The following is a 22129-nucleotide window of genomic DNA, read 5'->3' on the forward strand; positions in this document are numbered from 1 at the left end:
GCTGCGCTAACGAATTGTAGGAAGAAACGCGAGAGATTTGGGGTCGGCTATTCACACCCCCCTCTCTAGCCGTACGAAGGATCCTAACAAGTGGTATCAGAGCGAGGTCGCTCTTCATCGGATTCACACCCGTGGGAGCAAAAGCTAGAGATGGATCAATTCGGAGAAGATATCACCATTCCACCCTTCTACAACGACAACTTCGCATATTGGAAGGTAAGGATGATGTATTTTCTTAGGACTAATATGTGGAACTGGTTTTGTGTACAAGAAGGGTTTACTCCTCCAATGGATAAAGAAGGAGAGCCTCTAGAGAAGAACAAGTGGACGAAGGAACAAGTCCACCAATCCACGATCAACAATGAGGTAACTAAAACAATTGAATTTTCATTACCTACTAATATTTTGTGTAAGATAGGTAAATACAACAATGCCAAGGAGTTGTGGGATAACTTGGCCAAGTACCATGAGGAGAGCTCCACTTCAAGCCATGAAGAGGAGCCTAGTGAGCCAAGTAGCTCACATCATGGAGGGAGCGAATTAGAAGTTGAGGGTTACTCAACATCTAAGGACAAAGAGGAGGAGAGTTCTTCTTCAAGTTCGGAGCAAGAAGAAGAAGCTTCTACCTCCGAAAGGGATGAAGAAGAGAGCTCGCATCCACCCTCAACCCTAGGTAACTCAAGCAATTTAAGTTCAATTAAATTACACATTATGTGCTTTGAGTGTAGGGAACATGGACATTACAAGAGTAAGTGTCCAAAGAGGGTAAGAAAGACTCCACCGGCGCCAAAGGTCAAGGTAGCCGGAGTCCCGACACGCAAGGGCAAGGAGCACGTGGTATGTTTCCAATGCAAGCGAAGGGGACATTATCGGAGTCATTGTCCGAGGGGGAGGCAACCTCACAAGGGCAAGAGACCGAGCACTTCTATAGGGGGAGCTAAGGCAAACCCTAAGGTATCATTTAAGTCTCATTCGTGCAATACTAGTAAGATGCATGCTAGAAATTTTATTGCACTAGTCAATAATGATAAGCATGATAACATTAGAAATCGATACACATGCTTAGGTGCCAAACATGTGAGCCTAGATAAGGATAACACTAGGAAAGCCAACCCTAGAATTACCTCATCTAAGGTTAAGGAGAACCTAGGTAGGAATCCCAAATCAACTAGACACATGCCTAGGAATGCCTCAAAGAAAAATGACAAATCAAAAATTGAGGTACTAGAGAAGGAGAATCAAGTCTTGAGGTCAAGACTTGATACTTTGGAAAATGCTCTTAAGAACTTGGAGAAGTCATCTCTAGGGTTTAAGGGTCAAAAACCAATGTCCAAGGACAAAAAAGGTTTGGGTCACAAACCTAAGTCCCAAATGGTCAAGCCCACTTACCACAATGTTCCATTTGATTATGGAACAAAACCTAGGGCTAGGAAGACCATTACCAAGGTTACAAGGGGAGTCACCCCTATAGTTGACCTTGATGAGACCCAAATGACCAAGGCTTCAAAGCCTAAGAGGGTCATTAGGAGGGTTGCTAGGAAGTTATTCCTAGTGAATATTTAGTGAACCCAATGAGCTCTAATAGGTATTGGGTTCCTAGGAGCATCTTCTCTACCCCATAAATGGGTTAGAGAGTGTCAACTCCAATAAGAAGGGTAGTTAACCCAACTTTGAGGAAATTGACACTCAAGGAGCATTTTCAAGGTTTTGTGAACCTTTGAAAATGAAATGAATTATCATTTACTCCTTTGAAGAGTTAAATGTGCCTAAAGATTGGAAATCTCATTTTTAATCTCAATTGGCACAATTTGGAAAAACCTAGAAAAATATCAAATTGGGATTTTGATATTCTCTTAGGTAATCAAGGCAATCCGGGCTTTAATTTAGAAGTGCTACTCTTGTAAAATTTTAAATGGTATAAATCAAACAAGAGATCAAGAAATGCCAATTTGGGTTTTGACATTTTCTTGGAGCACTTTGGGCAATCTAGGATTAGAATTTAAGTTAGCTAAGTGATTAAGGATACTTAGATAGGGAATTTAGATATTTTATTTGTGCTAATTTGCCATGATTGGTTGCCATATGTCATGCCATGACATCATATTTAATTTAATTATCATTTGAAATGTCATGATAATGATTAGGTTATCTATATGTCATGTGTTAGTTTAGTTTCAAACTTTATGCCATGTCATCATCTCTTGCATTAATAATCAATTGAATTGATTTAAGGATGAAAAACACATTTTGATATTGAGATCAAATTTGTGTTTAGAAAATGCATGAGACCTTAGTCTAAGATACCTAAACCCATATCTCACATCAAATTGCCTTGAATATGGTTTGATACACCTTAGATGTGTGTGAGATATTAGGATCAAGATGCATAGTCCTTGTATCTAGATGAGCCTAATTCAAGAAAGGAGGATCATAGGGAAAGCTTGTGTACAAGTCATGTACATCTAGCCCTAAGATTATGGTCCTAAATTCAAATGGTTTTAAAAGCATTTTAAAATTGATTTGAAAAACCTTGATGAAGCTTTCCTAGTGATAGCATTCATCATTGAACATTGTGATACAAAGTTGAGTTAAACTTGAACTATTTCAAAGTTTTTGAACTTTGTATCAAGATTGAAAAATGGAAGTTATTTTCATAGAAAACTATTTTTCCTTGATAGTATGTGTTATGAGGAGTGTATCCTCAAAGTTTCATAATTTTTGAAATTTTCTAGAATTGTTTATGGGTTTCTGAATTTCGGGTAAAAATTCAGGAATTCTGATAAGGGATCTTGGATCGGTCACTGGACCGATCCAGAAAGGAGTGGATCGGTCACTGGACCGATCCAGGGAAGTGTGGATCGGTCCGGAGACCGATCCAGTAAGAGGCAGTCCGATCCCGGTGAATGTGGATCGGTCTGGGGACCGATCCAATGGGATCCTGATCGGTCCGGTGACCAATCAGAGCATGCCAGTTTCTGATTTTCAGCTGTTGGTCTGAAATTTCAGCTGGAAGTTGGGTTTTGTGGATTTCTAAGGGTTTGAAACTCTCCAAGACATTGTTGGTGCAATGGTCAAGGGGGAGTTGACCTTTAGGGGGAGTTTTACCTAATTGTCAAGGGGGAGTTGACTTTTAGGGGGAGTTTTTACTCCTTAAGACTTTTGAGGATTAGTGATATGGGATTATCACTAAGTTGATTGTTGAGTTTAGTATCAAGGGGGAAATTAAGAGTTTCAATGAAAGGTATGAGACTTTCATTAGGAAGAAACTCTTGACCTTGATACCCTCCTTGTTCTTTTTGATGTGTGTCAAAAAGGGGAGAGTGTTCATTGGAGAATTATTGGAGAACCCAAGTTAGGTTATCGGGTTAACCTAAGCTAGGGAAAGAATGTCAAGGAATGTTCAAGGAAGAACATTGGAATTCTTTTTGATGTATGTCAAAAAGGGGGAGAATTATTGGAGAACCCAAGTTAGGTTATCGGGTTAACCTAAGGGGAGAATGTCCAGAGAATGTTCAAGGAAAGAACATGGACATTGGAAGATGGTTGGGAAACCTAAGTTAGGTTATCGGGTTAACCTAACTTGATTATGAGTTTTGTCAAACATCAAAAAGGGGGAGATTGTTGGTGCAACCTTAGGTCAAGGTTGACCTGGTTGACCCGACTCGAGGTGACTTGACTCGAGTTGTATTTTGATGTTTGACTTGGGAAGATTGTCGGTGCAACCTTAGGTCAAGGTTGACCTAGTTAAGTTGCATGTTGATGTTTGACACTCGTGAGAGAATTCTATTCTTGATATGGGACAAGAATAGATGTTTGGGAGATTATTGGTGCAACCGTAGGTCAAGGTTGACCTGGTTGACCTGATTCGGGAAAAAGTCCAAGTATGGAGACTTGGCACGGAAAAGTCAAGCAGGGAGCTTGTTGGAAAAGTCCAAGTATGGAGACTTGCATCGAAAAGTCCAAGCAGGGAGCTTGGCACGAAAAGTCCAAGTATGGAGACTTGGCATCGAAAAGTCCAAGTATGGAGACTTGGCACGGAGAAGTCCAAGCAGTGAGCTTGGCACGAGGAAAAGTCCTAAGCGGGATGTTAGGCGGTCGGAAAGTCCCGTGAGTAAAGCCGCGGTGGAAAAGTCCTAATTGGGATGTTAGGCAATGAGAAAGTCCTAACGGGATGTTAGGCGGTGTGGAAAGTCCTGGTGAGTGCCAGGCAGTGGGAAAGTCCTAACCGGGATGTTAGGCGGTTGGAAAGTCCGGTGAGTGAAACCAGCAAGGAAAATCCAGATGGATCGGGGATGATCGGACTTACGGTGTTGGAAAATCCGGATGGATCGGGATGATCGGACTTGGTGTTGGAAAGTCCAAGTAGGTCAAAGGATTGACCGGACACTTGGTGGGGAGTCTTAGCAGTCAAGGAGTGACCGGATGCTAAGCATGATGAACCAATAGGTCAAGGTTGACCGGATATTGGTTTGGACTTGGTTTGGGCAAAACCAAGCTCTGGATCGATCTGGACCGATCCTCGATGTTTCCTGATCGGTCTTGTGACCGATCGATTCCACTCGATAGCATCGTGGAGTTCTGATCGGTCCACGCACCGATCGTGCAACGATCGAAGCGGAGAAAGAAGCTCTGATCGGTCCAGGACCGATCGGTGTATGCCGATCGGTCTCCACGGTCGATCAAGAGACGAGCGATTCTCTGCGTGAGAGAGCTGGGAGGCGGGATCGGGGGACCGATCAGATAGAGCTCGATCGGTCCGATCGATCGCGACACCGATCGGTCCGGGACCGATCGTGTGTAGGGTTCATAGGCCGATCGGTCGGTGACCGATCGAGTTCTAGCTGCGACGCAACGCTAGTTTCTTCATTGTTTCTTCTTCGCGGTATAAAAGGATCGAGGGCATCTTCTGTGCGACATCTCTTCTTCCTCCTTCCTGTTGTGCTGTTGTGCTTGAGTTTTGTTGAGCTCGTCCAAAGCTTCGCGTGAGCTTCGACCGAACAATTGTTAGAGTTTTTGAAGTCGCTTCATCCGGACTCAATCGAGAAAGCAAGATTGGTAGAGTGCTTGTGTATTCTTATTGTATTTCTTGCTTACTCTTTGTTCTTGTACTCTTTGTTTGCTTTGCTGTTGCAAACGTTTGTGGCGAGGTTTCTCCACCCACAAGGAGTATATTGTATTAGCCGGTTCTCCGGGGACTCATCCACCGACGGATTGACTGGACTCGTCCACCTTACGGACACGCCGAGGAGTAGGAGCCCTAATCTCCGAACCTCGTTACATCCTCGTGTTAAGGTTTGGTTTTCTTCTCTTTCGTTTCTTTGTATTTTCCGCTGCGCTAACGAATTGTAGGAAGAAACGCGAGAGATTTGGGGTCGGCTATTCACACCCCCCTCTCTAGCCGTACGAAGGATCCTAACACAATGCTTGTCGCATTCCCTGGTTCTCTCAGAGTTTCCCCATTCATTGCAATTGGTTAAGGCACAATTTCCAGTTGGGCTTGCTACTGCTTGTTATCATTTCCATTGCTTGGCGCCAAGGGGCAGTTGGGCTGATAGTGACCTAGGTTTTTGCAGTACGTGCAAAATTTTAGGACTGTTTCGAAACATAGTTGCAGTTGCTTCCTTCTTCCATCTGGTAGCATTACTATGGTTGATTTTGGTAACTCCTTACTGACATCCACTTCCACCAGCGCCCTTGCAATGTTGACGCGACCTTACATTTTAGTGAAGAGGTCTGTATATAGGGGGTGACCAACTTATGATGCTATTTTACTCAGGCCCATGATTGACCAGTAGTCCACAGGTAACCCATATATCTGTATCCACACGGGCATTTGTGTTTGTACCTCTGGTTTAAAACAGAAACTCTCTAGCATTACTTTGAGGTACAACGGGCAACTGTAGATTATGTAAGGGTCTCCCTTCAAAATTGTATCACATTGTTCTTTGGAATTAAACTTGAACACCAACCACAGCGAGTCATGAGTGAGTAGCTTGTGTGGAGTCTTCCATCTCTGCCTGATCGCCTGAACTCCTCTCCATCCAGGGAACCATCCTAGGAACCTCCCTATCAGGCAATGCCCTATAACATCCTCAAGTGGTTCTTTGTCTTCCATCGTGAGCACGACGCCTCCTGTTAATTGATCAATTTTCCTTAAAGATGTGCCCTCTATACAAGCCCTATTCCTAGTGAAAAGGTCAACCCATTGGCATTGTTTCATGCTTGGTGGCGCTCGGCCCGTTTCTTCTTGTTCAGCTTGCTGTTCTTGCTCCCTATGCTCTTCATTCTGGCACACTACGTTCCTTGTTGGTTCTGTCCATCCTTGGCTTTGGTTTCCCTTTCCATTGATAACCCCTTCACATGGTTGTTTCCTTTGGCCCGCCACAGGCATCCTTCCTATTTGCTGCAGTGCTAGGGATAAACACCCTAGACCATCTGCACTTTGGCTCCTTGTGCGAGGTCCATGAGTATCATGTTGGCCGGTTGTTGGTGTCACTTGGTCTCTGTCTGTCTCGTTCTGCTGGCGCCCTGCATCTTCCTCTACATCCCCTTGGTGTTGGCTTGAGTGCGCCACTCGCTGAGCTATGGATTGCGCGTCAAAGTAGAGGCCCATTCCATATAGCAGTGGTTCCCAGCGCGACCTTTGTTTCCCGCACCCAGTAACTGGTGCGATCCCCACCATTTCCCCAACGAGGAAGATGATGAACAGGGGACTTTGTGTCGTCCACCTTCTTGGCCGTTGGATCCCGAGTCAACCATAAATTTGACTTATGCATTAGTATATGACCGTTGCATTGTAGTTGGTGTGAGTCGTTGACCCAGCTGACAATGAAATATCAATAGAAATGTTTTGGGACTTAAGTTAATTGGGCAGCGGATCTCACATGCAGTTTAGCCCCAAGATCCAATAACCCATTCCACTTTGTTGAATTCAAATGCTGACAGCGAAACTCTGCTTCCTCGAGGTTTGCGCCACCACGTCACCGACCCTTGAGCTCCTATTGGCCCACCGCTTGACTTGGTAATTGACCGTTCCGCAGTGATGCTAGCTTTTTTGTCTTGTTCCACCAGCCTTCACACAGTTCACCGTTCCTCACCTTCTCCGATGTTGGCGGGAGTAGCACTCCAACGATCCACGGTGTGTTCCCACCCCAATGAAACGTTCCTTATGTGCTTGTCATTGTTATCTAATGTCGCTAGCGGCCACCAGAGACTACTTCAGCACTTCCTTAGCTCACACCACTTCCTCCCCCAACTATCCCCTCCGGCTCCAGTGACCTGCTGACCTCGAAACTGTGTGTCTCTGTCTGTTTTGTTTTGTTGACTGACTATGTTCCACTTGGTTGTTGCCCTGCGTTCCCCATGTATGCTCTTTGTTGCTCCCAAACTGTAACAGAGATGTCTCACTGTGCCTTGTTGTTCCGGCAACCTGTGAACTCTGTAAGCGCTCTAGCGAAATCCTAGCAATCACTGTATGATCTCGTAGCTCGCCCAGAAACTGTCACCAGCTGCTTGCCCTCACCTTAGCCGTCGTACACTCACACTTGCCTCACTGAAGTGGTGGATGGATGACCTAAATTCTAGAGAGAAGTTGGAGTCTCTCTCACTAGAACCCAACTGGATTGAGAGCGACTGAGAAGTTCTGAACAGTGATATGGGCTGACGCCCGTGCCCGCGCGATGCCTCTAGGAGCGCTCGTCTATAGGGGCCTTCTCCTGTTACTACAAAAGGGGGATCAAGATATTATATTTCTTTTATTGATGATTGCACTTGCTAAACTTAGGTTTATCTTATGAAACACAAATTTAATTATTTTACCATCTTCAGTGACTTTAAAGCTCTTGTTAAAACTCAACATTCGACGGTCATCAAGTGTTTTCATTGTGATTTGGGGGGCAAGTACACTTCCAATATTTTTTTCATTTACTTGCATCAGAAAGTACTATACATCAAACTTTGTGTCGAGAAACACTTGAACAAAATGAGGTTACAGAGAGAAAGCATAGACATCTTGTTGAGGCAATCCATTCATTCTTATTGTCTATAGATGTTCCTAGTATTTTTTGAGGAGAAGCAATTCTTACTGCTACTTATGAATTTAATATGATTCCAACTTCTCACAATTCAGGTTTGTCTCCTTTTCAAAAACTGTATGGTCATGCTCATAATTATTTCTTTTTATGTGTTTTTAGTTGTACCCGTTTTGTTCTCCGACTATACGTCGAGCATGATAAGTTGTCCTCTAAGTCGACTTTGTGTGTCTTCCTTAGTTATGGTGTTGGTCAAAAAAGATATCATTGTTTTGATCTAGTTAGTAAAAAATTATATGTCTCTCGTCATGTTGTATTTCTTGAGCATATTCATTTCTTCTCTATACCTCTTCTATCACATGATATGACTCATGTAAATCTTATTCGCATTGATTCCTTCAGTATCGACACCGACGAAGCCTCCCCCACAGCTACTCTTCCACATGACGACTTCACTGAATCTGATATTCTCGAGACATCTTCTCCACCTTCCCCTCCCCTTCTTGCAACTGTTCCATCACCTCTAGAGATTGTGGATAATCCTATTCGTCTGCCTACACATCATCGTAAGTCTACCAAACTACCTGATTTTGCTTATTTTTGTTATTCTACTTCCTTTGCTTCTTTTGTTGCCTCTGTTCATTATCTTTCTGAGCCTTTGTCCTATAGAAAAGTTATTGGTAATCCTCTTTGACAGAATGCTATGGACTAGGAATTAACTGCTCTGCATCATACTCATACTTGAGATTTGATACCTCTGCCATAAGGGAAATGCGCCATTGGTTCTCGTTGGGTTTATAAGATCAAAACTAAATCTGATAGTTCTGTCGAACAAAACAAAGTTCATCTTATTGCTAAAGGTTACTCTCAAGAATATGACATGGATTATGAGGAAACTTTTGCCCCTGTTGCTAAAATGACCAATGTTCGTATGTTAATTGCCATTGCCTCTGTTCGTAGCGAAAAATATCTCAGATGTATGTCAAGAATGCTTTCTTGAATGGTGATCTTCAAGAAGAAGTATATATGGTGCCTCTCTTAGAGTTGCTCACCGATCTAGTGAAGTTTGCAAGCTTCGCAAAGCTCTTTATGGACTTAAACAAGCACCACATGCTTGGTTTGCGAAATTCTCTATGGTGATTACCACACTTGGCTTTCATCCCAGTAATCATAATTCAGCTTTATTTGTCAAGTGTACGCGTGCAGACTGTTTGCTTTTGTCTTTATATGTAGATGACATGATAATTACTGGTGATGATTTTGATGGAATTGAGTCTTTGAAGTTTGAATTAGCTCATTGTTTTGCTATGAATGACTTGAGTTTACTATGTTATTTTCTAGGGATCGAGATCACCTCTTCACCTAAAGGTTATCTTTTGTCTAAGTTAAAGTACATAGCTGATCTATTTGAGCGTGCACGTCTCATTGATAACAGGGTAGTTGATACTCCCCTTGAGACTAATGCTAGATACTATTCGTCAGATGATTCTCCTTTGCCAGATCCTAACTTCTATTGTACAGTTGTGGGAAGCTTCGTTTATCTCATTGTAACTCGTTCTGATATTGCGTATGCTATACATATGATTAGTCAGTTTATCACTGCACCGACCATAGTTCATCGGGCTGCTGTTTTTCGTATTCTTCGGTATCTTTGGAGAACTCAGTTTCAGACTCTCTTATTCCCTTCTACTTCCTCGTTAGAGCTCTGTGCATTCTCTGATGCTGATTGGGCGGGCGACCTTACGGATCGTAAGTTGACCATCGACTTCTGTATTTTTCTTGGAGATTCTCTTATCTCTTGGAAGAGTAAAAAGTAAAATGTTATTTCCAGATCCTCCACATAAGTTGAGTATCGTGTCATGACTACCACCATTTGTGAAATTATTTGACTACATTGGTTACTTGCAGATATGAAATTTTTTTTCAGAAACTTACTGTTCTTCGTTGTGATAATCATAGCACCATTCAAATTGCGCGCAATACAATTTTTCATAAGAGAACAAAGTATATTGAGATAGATTGTCATTTCACTCGTCATTATCTACAGCTTGGCACTATCACACTACCTTTTGTTCCTTCCTCACTACATATAGATGATATGTTTATCAAGGCTCATTCCGCTTCGCACTTCCGATTTTTGTCTGACAAATTCTTAGTGCTTATAGTTATAGCATCGTGAGTTTGAGGGAGATGGTAGATTATATAATTTTATTAGAATTATTTGTTTATAACCTTTAGGGCAATTTAGTCTTTTATCTTTTTAATTTAGGGTTTAGGCTTTCTTATAATTAACATTGTTCGCAAAGGTGATTCACAAAAGTTAACAAGCCGAACACACAAGTGTTTAAGCTTGTTTATTTAATTTAACGAGCTGTTTAAACTTGTTTGTTTAATTGATATTATATATAACAAATAAACATAAATAAACTCTTACAAATTCAACATCAAATTTATTTATGAACACTTGATTTATTTACCATCCTAATTATTAATTATAATTATTATAATAATGATTCAATTTTTATGTAAGAACGGGTAATTTAGTCCTGAAAAATAGGATAGGACACCTTAATTTAAAAACAAAAAAACTTCAAAACTACACTACTCAAAGGATTGATATTCTTAGTTACCAGCTCTGCTATTTTCAATGGATGACTATGACTCGAGTGATTCTCTTTATTAAAATTATTTTAACACTGATATAATGATTTTAATTACAGAATAAGGATATTTACGATGAAAAATAAAATAAAATAAAAATAATCTTCTCATATTTTCAACAAAGGTATTCATTTGTTTTTTTTATCCAAATAAAATTCGTCAACAATCGACGCACTTAATTATTCTACAATTCTGACGTGTCTCCCATATCAACCCTCTATGTTTCTACCACTTCGGATGAGATTCAATTAGTCGAATTGGAAGTCGTAGCAGAGTTTACCCAATTGAAGAGGATCCAACGAAACGAGGCAGAGCTCCACATCAGCCACTGTTGGGGTTTTTACTCTTCGCCGGATCACAATGAGTTCGTCGAACGCCCTACCGGCGGCGGAGGATAACAGCAATATGCTGGCGGCAGTGGCGGAGGTCCAACGCCTTCTTGGCTACACCTTCCGGCAGCCTTCGCTCCTGGTGGATGCCCTCACCCACCCGTCCGTCGCCGACCATCCCTCGTACCAACGCCTCGAGTTCGTCGGGGACGCTGCGCTTGGCCTCGCCTTCACCAACTTCCTCTACCTCACCAACCCCGAGCTTGGCCCCGGAAAACTATCCTCCCTCCGTTCCGTCAACGTCTCCACCGAGAAGCTAGCACGCGTCGCCGTCCGCCACCGCCTCTTCCGATTGCTGCGCCACAACTCGCCTCTCATGGATCAAACGGTGCGCTCTCTCCTTAACTTGGAAAATCTCACCTATGAGGCATTTATCGTTCTTTCTTGTGCTGAGACAGCTTTGATTTGGATTTGATTTTGATTTAGTAGGAAATTTGTCTTGTACTCTAACAGATACATCACAAGCAAAAGCACACAAAATTTTCGAAACTTGAAACCCACCCTACGCCATATATTTGACACATTTAATCTGAAGTGAAGATCAAATTAATATTGTTGGCAATGTTGAATTTAAAACAGAAAAAGCACCAGCTAAGAACACTATATGTTGTTCTACTGGATGAATTTTCATGTGACTAACCATATATTCCATATTTTTGATATGCCGGCTTCTTGTCCTTGTACATCATAGTGCAATGCAAATGAAGAACTTGCTTGAATTCTTTTAAGTACGTGTTAAAAATCTGGGTCTCATATTGAGCTTGAAGAATATGAGTCTCCTCTGAGGACAGTTGCTGAAAGTGTTCTCTTGAAAGAGTGCTTATCAACAGTAACAGTAGAGGATAAAATATGATGGTAAAAAGCCGCATTCTTGGAGTTGTGTTGAATGGTTTTCAGTGGAATACAAAGGTGTTGCTGAGATTGGAATGCCCCGGAGAATTTTGAGTTTGATGTCCAAGCTAGAGGTTTGGAGTTGGAGAAACTTGCACAATCCAAAAGAGAAGTTACATTGGTAATCTGAATCTATCCTCACGATTTGAGTGATGTCTCTTTGCAATTTGGATTTGGTAGGATAGTAAATTTCTTTCAATTCTTATAGATTAGATTATGAATAATATGGGTCTTTCAAAGTGAGGAGAAAAAAATGCTACAGCTTCGATGCTTGATTTTTTCCTTTTGATGTTGGATTTTGGAACCATATCACTTTTTTTTCCCTATCAGGTAAATGAGTTCACAAATGTGGTGATGATGGAGCCTGATGAAGATTCAGGATTGATACTCTACGGTGGGAGCACTGTCAAAGCACCGAAAGTGTTAGCTGATATTGTTGAGTCCATTGCAGCTGCAGTCTATGTGGACTGCAACTTCAATCTGGAATTGCTCTGGAAGGTAAACTTGACTAATCATTCTCTTATGCTTTTTTTTTAAAGTGTAATATTTAGGCTGGATAGGTTTTTCGGGGGATCTTGGAACCCATCATCACCTGGGAGATCATGGATGAGCAACCCATCACCACCCTCCACATGCTTTGTCAAAAGCATGGCAAGATCCTTGACATCAAGAATTTGAACAAGGATTCTTTGAACATAACCAATGTTTTTGTTGATGGGATCCTTTTGGGCATTGGCTCCTCTGAGCAAAAGGTGATTGCTAAGCTGAATGCAGCAAGAGATGCACTGCAAAAATTGTCTTTTTCTTGTCACACTGCTGATATGGATGTAGATTTGTGCTCCTCCTCCTGTAATGGAGTGCAAGAGATAGATGGTTCCAAGAAAAGATTGAATGAATATTGCATCAAGAAACACTGGTTAAAGCCAACTTACAAGTGAGTTTTTTCTTTACTTTCTTCAGGATAATGTTTAACTTTTCTGATGCATTATTTTTAGTCCTAAAATATGCCTTTCTATTATGTTTCTATAAATTGTTACTACATTATGTAGCCTTTTTATGATACACATATTAGATAATAACTAATGACTCAATTCCATTAAAATCAGGTATGGTTGTTTGATTAATTAGAAAAATAATTCTTCTTCAACCTTGTTATATCTTGTGTACATCAAGTGTGTTTACTCTTTATTTGGGATTTTGTCTCATTAATGAGCCTTAATACATTGCCTACCATAGTCTTTTGCAAGGCAGGGTAAGACTGCGTATAATAGACCCTTCCCTCTGCAGTGGCGAGAGCATCGTGCACCGCGCTGCCCTTTGTTTTTTTTAATACATTTCCTGCCATAATGAAAACTTGAACTATGAATCTTTCCTGACATAGAAACTCCTTTATTTATTTCTGAATTAAATTCTTTTCTTTCTTTCTTTACCTTAGAATTTGTTCTTTTCTTCAAGGAGGTCCATATGAATTTCCTCTTCTCTATGTTCTTGAACTCTTGAATCCCTTGTGCCTTTAATTGAAGAATAGATTGTCAATTCAATCATTATAGAGGTTTTTTTCTTTCTTCTGTTTAGTGGTATAGAGGGGATGGCTCTAGCGGTACCTAGAAGAGGTAAATAACAGAAACTTGTTTTCAGTAGGCACAGAGACAAAGTCCACTCTTTTACTGCCTTCACCCTGCGGTGTTTTATCTTGCTTTTGCTGACCAACCCTTAATATTCATTGCATATTAGATTTGTTTGGTTACAGTGAAAAATTAGTTCATAATAAAAAAAAGATTTTATGTAGCAAATAACATTATTTATGGGTGCATGGTCTATGGAAAATTTTGGTTACATTATGAAATGTAATTGTATAAATAAAACTAATTTTTAATATCATCAAAGAACTCCGTCTTTAACTGTGAAATGTATTATGTGACTGAACCAAAACTTTATACATGATTTACGCATTCATGGGACCCAATGACTCAGAAAAATTGATGATTCTTTACTGTATGTTGATCATGCATTTGATGATTGTTCTATTCTTCTTCTCTTGCATCCTCTGTTGTGTTGGATTGAAGCTGAGTTTACTTGGATAGATAACAAGGTCAGGGAAAGCAAGGGAAGGGAGAAGGGAAGTAACACATAAATAATATGCATGGATAGTGGATCAGTAACACAAATATTCATGATTCATTTACAATTTTGTTGCCTCTTTCTCTTGCTCCCCCTCTTCTATTTTTCCACCCAACTGAACCTAGCATAGAAGTGATTGATCTCCATTACATTATTGATCCCTAAAGCTACCTCGTCAATTCAATTGTTAATATCGCAAAGTAGATCAATAAAATCACTTTCCTTATGGCTGAAAAAAGGTTTGCCATTATGGTTCATTGCTCTCGTTGTGGCTTACCAGACACAATCGGCTAATTCTTTGATGTCTTCTCCTTGCTTCAAGAATATTGATAGATTGTTAAAAATAAGAGGAGTCTTGGCGTAACGGTAAAGTTATTGCGGTGAAATAGTCTTTTGCAAAGTAGGATAAGGCTGCATATAATATATTCTTTCTCGTGACCTTGTATTGGCGGGAGTTTCGTACACTGGGCTGCCTTTGTTTTTGATGGTTAACTGTCAAAAATTACGACTAAACATGAACCAAAACATGCAGGGTTGAGAAAGAAGAAGGGCCTGGGCACGGTAAGAGATTCACATGCTCTGTTCAAGTTGAAGCCATGGACAACACCTTGATTGCTTTGGGGGATCCAAAGCCAAGAGTGAAAGATGCAGAAAACTCAGCAGCATTCAAAATGTTATCTGATGGACTTTGTATGATGAATGAACTAACAATGTAATTTAGTTAAAATTATGTAAATGTATTAAAATCATACAATCATTTTTTGACTATTGTATTGTTTCATATAGTTGATTGGTATATATTGTTAGTAGTTATGAGCATAGTTAGTATTACAAATTGTCGCAATATATATATATATATATGAGAAATTCTTATTAAAAGATCTTTTATGATGAATATAAAATATTATGATACAAATGAAAGAAATATATATTTATATAAATTAGGTGCAATACATTGTACACTTATTTAAAATATATATTAAAAAAGGCAAATAGTTTTTATTTAATCTTTTATAAATAGAACTTAATATATTATTATCCTTGTTATTTAGTCTATGATTATCGAGTTATATGGAGGTTTTTTTTCACTAATATATTACATTTAATTTTATATAATAATAACATTTACATTCATTCCTATCCAATAGAGGAATAGTGTCCTTGAGAAACTTGTAGACCAATAAAAAAATACTTTATTATATTAATGGAATTTTTCTTTTTTGACATTATACTTGAATTTTTTAATCACATATTTATTTCTTTCGGAGAAAGATGCATGACCATATAAATATGTACCAAATATTCTGTCAAAGCTCAAGTTTTCTCCATCCTTTGGCTTATGTTAAACCAATCAAAGAAACGTTTGCATATCAGACATGCTTCAATATTGTCAAACGTCACGAGTTGAAGACAGATCATCATCAATCTGCACATTGGAACAGTATGACAATTGCTTGCGTCAAGATATTAGATTTTCACCATCATCAAATCTTCACATGATTTCACAAATTTTCATTCATCAGTCTATATTTTATTATTTGTGTTTCTTTTCAGTTAAAATATTTCCTAGTTTCCTAAATAACATTCAAATGCAACACATGACTTTCCTACCTAGCATTCAAATGAAACACATGATGATGTTATATGGTTGTGTGCCAATCCTTCTCTATATACAGAAGTTATTAAATTTGACTTTTAACATCCAGGTTATACAGATGAACATTCAAGAGGACATACGGAAACAGATTGCTCAGGAATTTAGGATAAGCCTATCAACCCAATGCCCTTTTGTTGTACAATGCTATCAATGTTTCTATGATAATGGCGTTATCTCTATTGTTCTGGAGTACATGGATGGTGGCCACTTACCTTCTTAGTCATCATGATTTATCTCCTCCGTATTAGTCCTAGGACAAATTGACGAGGACGCTGAGAATGAACATATTCATCTTTTACCATAGGAGTACATGGATGGTGGTTCACTCGTAGATTTTCTGAAGAGTGTAAGAATAATTCCAAAGCCATATCTTGTGACAATATGTAACCAGGCCAGTGCTCATTGTCTTCACAAGTTATAATTTGTGATTGTATGGGAAAGAAATCATCACTTGGTAAAGTAATTTATTCTTGTAAATGGCTTGATTTATCTGCATCATGATAAGCACATTATCCATTGTGATTTGAAACCATCAAACATTTTGATCAATCATACAGGCGAAGTCAAAATATCTAATTTTGGTGTTAGTGCGATAATTGATTGGAAGCTCCTTGGCTCAGCGTGACACCTTTACTCTTACATACAATTACATGCAAGTATCGATAAGTCGTATATTTGTAGTCCAGTTATGCTCTTTAATTTTAACAGTCTGGTGGACTGAATATCTAAAGGTTTTATCTGCATTCTGGCATATTTGCCTTGACAGCCTGAAAGAATTACTGGACAAAACATAGTGACATTTGGAGTTTGGGTCTTGTTATGCATGCTGGAGTGTGCTCACGATAGCTTCTGATACGGTTGATAAAGAGGGGTCCATCCAAAAATGGGTCAAAGCAGTAAGAATGTGGAGGTCAAAGTCAAACGGTTAGAATCGCAGAGTCAGACGGATCTAGAACCTGCTAACTAGGCAAGATCTGGCGGGCCTCGAATGCAACACCGGTCGAACGTGAAGCTGGCCGGACCACCAGAACGATCGTCCTTCGTGACTCACAGATGAAGTTTGGAGTTGAGCATTGATTCACCTGGCCCACTGTCCTAGCCGATTGGACCTAAGGTCCGATCGGGCACATAGCCGATCGGACACAGTGCACCTCTCTAACAACATGAAGGGTCGAGTGAAGAACTAGTCGGTAGTTGTATTCTGGAAGATCGAGCTGGCAAGCTCCCGACCAAGTGGTTGTCGGTCGGCTTATAGCAGAACCTAGATACCTGTCACATCATACTCTTTTGGAAGTTTGTACCAGAAAGGATAGAGAATATCCCACCGGCAAATCGTATTTTAGAAGCTTTCAGCCTGTCAAGTAATAGAGATTTACGGACTCATTTAAGAAAAGGTGTTAAGGGCACTTTATGACATGCCCTTTCTTAGGAAAGCTTTGGAAAATTTAGTAATGCTTTGAGATACGTATATAATATAACAGTGACACTATAAAAGGAGTCTCCATTTACAGGCAGTGATACACGATGCTTCTTATTTGCATACGCCATTTGCTACAGTTCGCTACTTTCTTCTCTCAGACCAAGCACTGAGTTGAGCATCGAAGGGCCAATGTCGGGACCCATTCCTCGGGCGGCACTAACGCTCCTAGTTTTGTAGGACAACGTGGAGTTTTCATCGAGTCAACAGTAGAACCCTATCCCAACCCATTGTTTTCACCGATTTCGAACAGGATCAACTTCTATGAACTTTCTTCTTGAAGAAGTGGTTGAAAACCCCCCCCCTCCCTTTGCACCTTCTAATCAGTTTTCTGCAGAGTTCTCCTCATTTATTTCTGAATGGTAAGTGATCCTGTTCGAAAGTAGAGAAGATAGTGGATTAGGGATGTGGCTCGGCAGTTAACTGGATGTAGACTCCTCGCGGTCTTGTAACACAAGAGGCATTAGTGCCAGGCTGCGAAGGGGTTCCCACTGTTGACTCTCCGATGCTCAAGTCAATACTAAGTGGAGAATCATAGCAAGATGTAACAATGAGCGTATTGAACAGTAAAGTAACTCATACCTCCGCCTGTGGATGGAAACCCCCTTTTATAGTGTCACTGTAGCGTCTGTGCACACATCTCAAAGCGTGTGCACATTTTCTAAAGTATCCTAGGAAAAGATAAGTCAAAAGGTGTCACTAACACCTTTTCTTAAAGCAAACATGCAAATCCTTGATGTGATAAGCTAGAAGCTTCTAAAGTATGATTTGCCTATTGGGTATGCTCTGTTGTCAGTGGTACAAACCTCCAAAAGGGTACGATGAGATATGTAGGTGGGTCCCGCTATAGGCTGATCGGTGGTCGCTCGATGGGGACACCACCCTTGCTCGGTCGTGTTGGACAGAGCTAGCTTCCTTCATTCGGCTTTTCTGTTGTCGGAGGGTTACTTTTCATCCAACCGGCCATTTAGCCCGATCGAATGGGATGGTAGCCCGAGGGATTTACGGCTAGTTTCTCAACCGCAGTCACAGGTCCTCTGCGGACGGCCGTTCGGACAACGACGTCCGACTGGCCCTGTGGCCCGTCCGACCGGCCCTGTGGCCCGTCCGACCGACCCTGTGGCCCGTCCGACCCTGTGGCCCATCCGACCCATTATACCCGGTTAGTGGACCTAGGTTTGACTGTCTTGACTTTGACCTCCGCGTAAGCCATTCTTGCCTACTTTGAGCCATCTTCGGTGGGGCTCCTCTTCATCACCGTATCACAAGTCTTCCCCTCAAGTCTAGTCGAATGAGGTTGCAAGTCTGACTGACTAGATGATTAGTGCGTTCTCAACTCCTCTTCCTGATTAGGTGTTCTTAGAGTCGTCGTTCGGCTATGATGTAAACTGCTCCTATCATTGGACAAGAAGTTGACTTCTTCCTGACTGGATGTGCAAGGGTTTAGAGTTGCTACTCAGCTATTCATATTCCAAGATTGATGATGCTCAGATTCGTAACTGACAACACTTAGCTGCTTTTTTTAACTTCTTTTTGATTGCTCGGCTCTGATCAACCATTTATACTCCGAGGTTGATACCGCTCGGAGCTAACACAGACAACACTTAGCCATGTTTTGACTTCTTTTTGGCCTCTTCTCTAAGCGACCACCCTCACTTAGTGCCTTTTAATTGTTGCTGATGTTATCATAATTTCTTGGAAACCATTCAAATCATCTGCTATTAATGTAAAGTACGCCGACCACGTCTTTTAATCATGCACTCCCATCCCTCATTAATGTCACCTGTAATCGAATGCCATGTGTCACGCTCTTCTATCGCGACATGTGTAATGTGACAGACGATTGTTGGGATCTGATGTGACAACTACTTTTTCAAATACAACGACAAAGATTAAACATCATTTTCCAAAGTTCTCGATTGGACGGCTCAGGGCCATCATCCACAAGGGTCTTTAAACCCTTAATTTTTCCCGTCGCCTTATCGTGTTCTCCATCTTTGTCTTCGTCTTCTTCTCATTCGTCTCCTTGCTCTCTATTCTCTACTCATTGCTGGTGATCCTTCTATATTAAGCTACTCCTCTTTACCTCCCTCGTAATCCTTGATTTCCATCTTTTATTCTATGGCACAACCTACTCACCCCCCGGATGCCCCCGGGCTATGATACATCTCAATCGCGTCAGATTTCAATGAAGACGAGGTTGATCAGATGAAGATGACTTACCTACCATATTCTCAATGTTTATAGAATCATCATTCCCTCTGCCTATGTTGCCCCCATATGCCTCCAGACGACTTCATCCTTTTCTTTAAAGATCAATTCTATGTTGACCTGTGCTTTCCCAACTATCCTTTTTTCTCCGAAGTTTGTAGATACTTTCACATTCCCTTGCACTAGTTGGTATCCAACTCCTTTAGACTACTGTGCGGGATTGTTGTCCTATTTCATATATATGAAATTCCTCTTTTGCCCCAAATTTTCCATTATTTTTATTATCTAAAATTATTCGAATCAGTCACCTTTCTCTTCTAGGCCTGAGTGGGCGCTATATACTTTGACAAGATACCCACATCTAATAAGGGCGGGAAGGACCACTATTTCTATGTACGACTCCCCAACCAGCCAGCCTTCCCGGCCGGTTGGCAAATGAAGCTACCAAAGTCCTCTGTGCTGACAAAGTATCGATGGGAGCCAACCTGCCTCTAGGTGGTCGCTCACATGGTCGGTCAGAAATATCACATCCATAAATTATTGTTGGAGAGAGTGCTATATATGTTTGGGTTGAGTCTCATTCGAGCCCGGCTGCCCGACTCCTTAGGTAAGTTATTTCTGTACCCATTGTTTTTTATTCTAACTGTTTTTTTTTTTCTGTTTTGCAGCCTAAGTCATTATTAAGCACTTTCAGCAAATTAACTGATGCGAAAATCAACACAAAGGGGGTTGCTGAGCTAGAGAGCCATGGGCGCCTGTCGATAGAGCATTCAAAAGAATAGAACGAAGAAGCAAGCTGAGTGGCGGCAAGTGACGCCACGACCACCACAAGTGAGCTTCCCCCAACCCAGCCTTCCATGGTTCCAGTTCTCATTCCTTTTGAATTGGCTACCTCTGCCGAGCCATTGATCCAGCGCAAACGCCAAAAAAGACTCGAGTCGGAGGCTTCTTCTTGATTAGAGGTCTCTATTCCGTAGAAATCCTCGGTTGCACCCACTCCTCGCCCTCCCTCCGAGCGGGGCGAGAGCTCTTCCATATCTATCCCTGAAATGACGACTAGCCTGCTGACACCACCATCGTCCGATCAAACCCCATCCTTGTCTGAGCTACTAGCCGAGACGATGATAGTGCAGCCTATTTCCTACCTGTCGCCACTGCAGGCTAACCCAATGGCCCCCACTTCAATTATCCGTTCCTTCCCTATATCCAAGTCAAAGCAACTTCGGAGTCTTTGGATCTGAGTGACTATAGGCATATTATGGCCATCATCTGATTAGCAACCAATGATTGGCATCATTCGAACAATGTCGAGCGTGCTCCCTCGAACATCAGATCAGGATTCAAGGTCCTCTAGTTCGGACATGGGTGGATTCTAGGGCCAAGGCGGTGACTGTTTCGTCCAGAGAGCTTGCTGATAGTTTTACTCAGAAATCTACTGGGGTAAGCTTATCTGAACTTTCTCATTATTTTCCCTAGTCGGACGCAACTTACATCCTTTAATTATAGTTCTGGGTAAAAAGCTTGGCCCTGTGCTAAAGACTGGCCTTCCTTGAGCATGAGAACAAGCGGCTGCAAGCCCTGGTCGAGGAAGAAAGTGCCTCGTGAGCCCGGGTCGAGCAATTGTCTGTTAAATTATCCCAATCGAAGAAAGACATGGACACTTCCTTTGAGCAGCTCTTAGGGTTCAATCGGGCACTGTTGGTGGAGAAAACTAAAAATCATGACCAAGACTGTTAGGGTCGATTTGTAGCTAGAGGAGGGGGGGATGAATAGTTCGTCACACTTCATTTGCTTTCTTCGTGATAATGATATGCAACAAAATGAATTCGAAGCAACATTTACAACGCTAACACGAAGGATTTACTTGGTATCCACCTCAAAAAGAAGTGATTAATCCAAGGATCCACACACACCACTCTCTCCACTATGCAAAACACTCCTTCTCGGTAACTACTGAAGGTGGAGAAGCCTTATACAAACTCTCAATACAACAAGAAAAAATAAAGAAGCAAATATAAAGAAAATCTTATAAGATTTAATACAAATGAAACCTTAGCTAGTTTCTTCTTCTTGTGTGAAACGCCTCTTGATCTTGGAAGTACAATAACACTTTGCTCCAAGAAGCTTCAAGAATTGGAGAGAACCTATGAGAATTGTGAGAGAGGAGAGATCCGAGTCGCTGCGAGGAAGATGACTTTAAACTCGACGCTTCCTTCGCAACGATCACATCTCAATCGATTGGGGAGGCTTGAATCGATCGGCTGATCATTCAGAGCGCCTCTGTGCTCTGCTGGAAACTGTCTGAATTGATCGACCGATCAATTCAAGATTTCTCACGATCACGCAAGAAAACCAACCCCCAATCGATCAACCGATTGATTGGCGATGCCCAATCGATCGGCTGATCGATTAGCGATGCCCAATCAATCGGCTGATCGATTGGGTAGCATTCTGTGCTTGTGATTTTGCTTCCTAATTGATCGATCGATCTATTGGGCCAACCTTCAATCGTAGCCCACCTTCAATCGATCAGCTGATCGATTGAATCACAGTTCAATCGATCGGCTCGATTGACCTTCTTTGACTTGCTTAACTAAAGTCCAAGGTCCCAAACCTAACACTTGGTCAACCGTGATCTGTTGGAACTTCTTTATGCCTAGTATCCGGTCAACCTTGACCTGCTATGACTTCT

General features: G+C 41.2%; 1 protein-coding gene and 1 pseudogene across 1 annotated transcript; both read left to right on the top strand.

The window, feature by feature from the left end:
- Positions 1-10944: 10944 nt before the first annotated feature.
- LOC122017628 (ribonuclease 3-like protein 2) lies at positions 10945-14911 on the top strand. The gene is made up of 4 exons (XM_042575289.1): positions 10945-11408; positions 12302-12469; positions 12532-12905; positions 14625-14911. The coding sequence occupies exons 1-4, from the start codon at positions 11052-11054 to the stop codon at positions 14806-14808; spliced, it is 1083 nt and encodes a 360-aa protein (XP_042431223.1). The 5' UTR covers positions 10945-11051; the 3' UTR covers positions 14809-14911.
- Positions 14912-15163: 252 nt separating this feature from the next.
- On the top strand, positions 15164-20121 carry LOC122013875 (annotated as a pseudogene).
- The last annotated feature ends 2008 nt before the right edge of the window (positions 20122-22129 follow it).

The sequence above is a fragment of the Zingiber officinale genome, chromosome 8B (assembly GCF_018446385.1).
Source record: "Zingiber officinale cultivar Zhangliang chromosome 8B, Zo_v1.1, whole genome shotgun sequence".
Taxonomy (NCBI): Eukaryota; Viridiplantae; Streptophyta; class Magnoliopsida; order Zingiberales; family Zingiberaceae; genus Zingiber; species Zingiber officinale.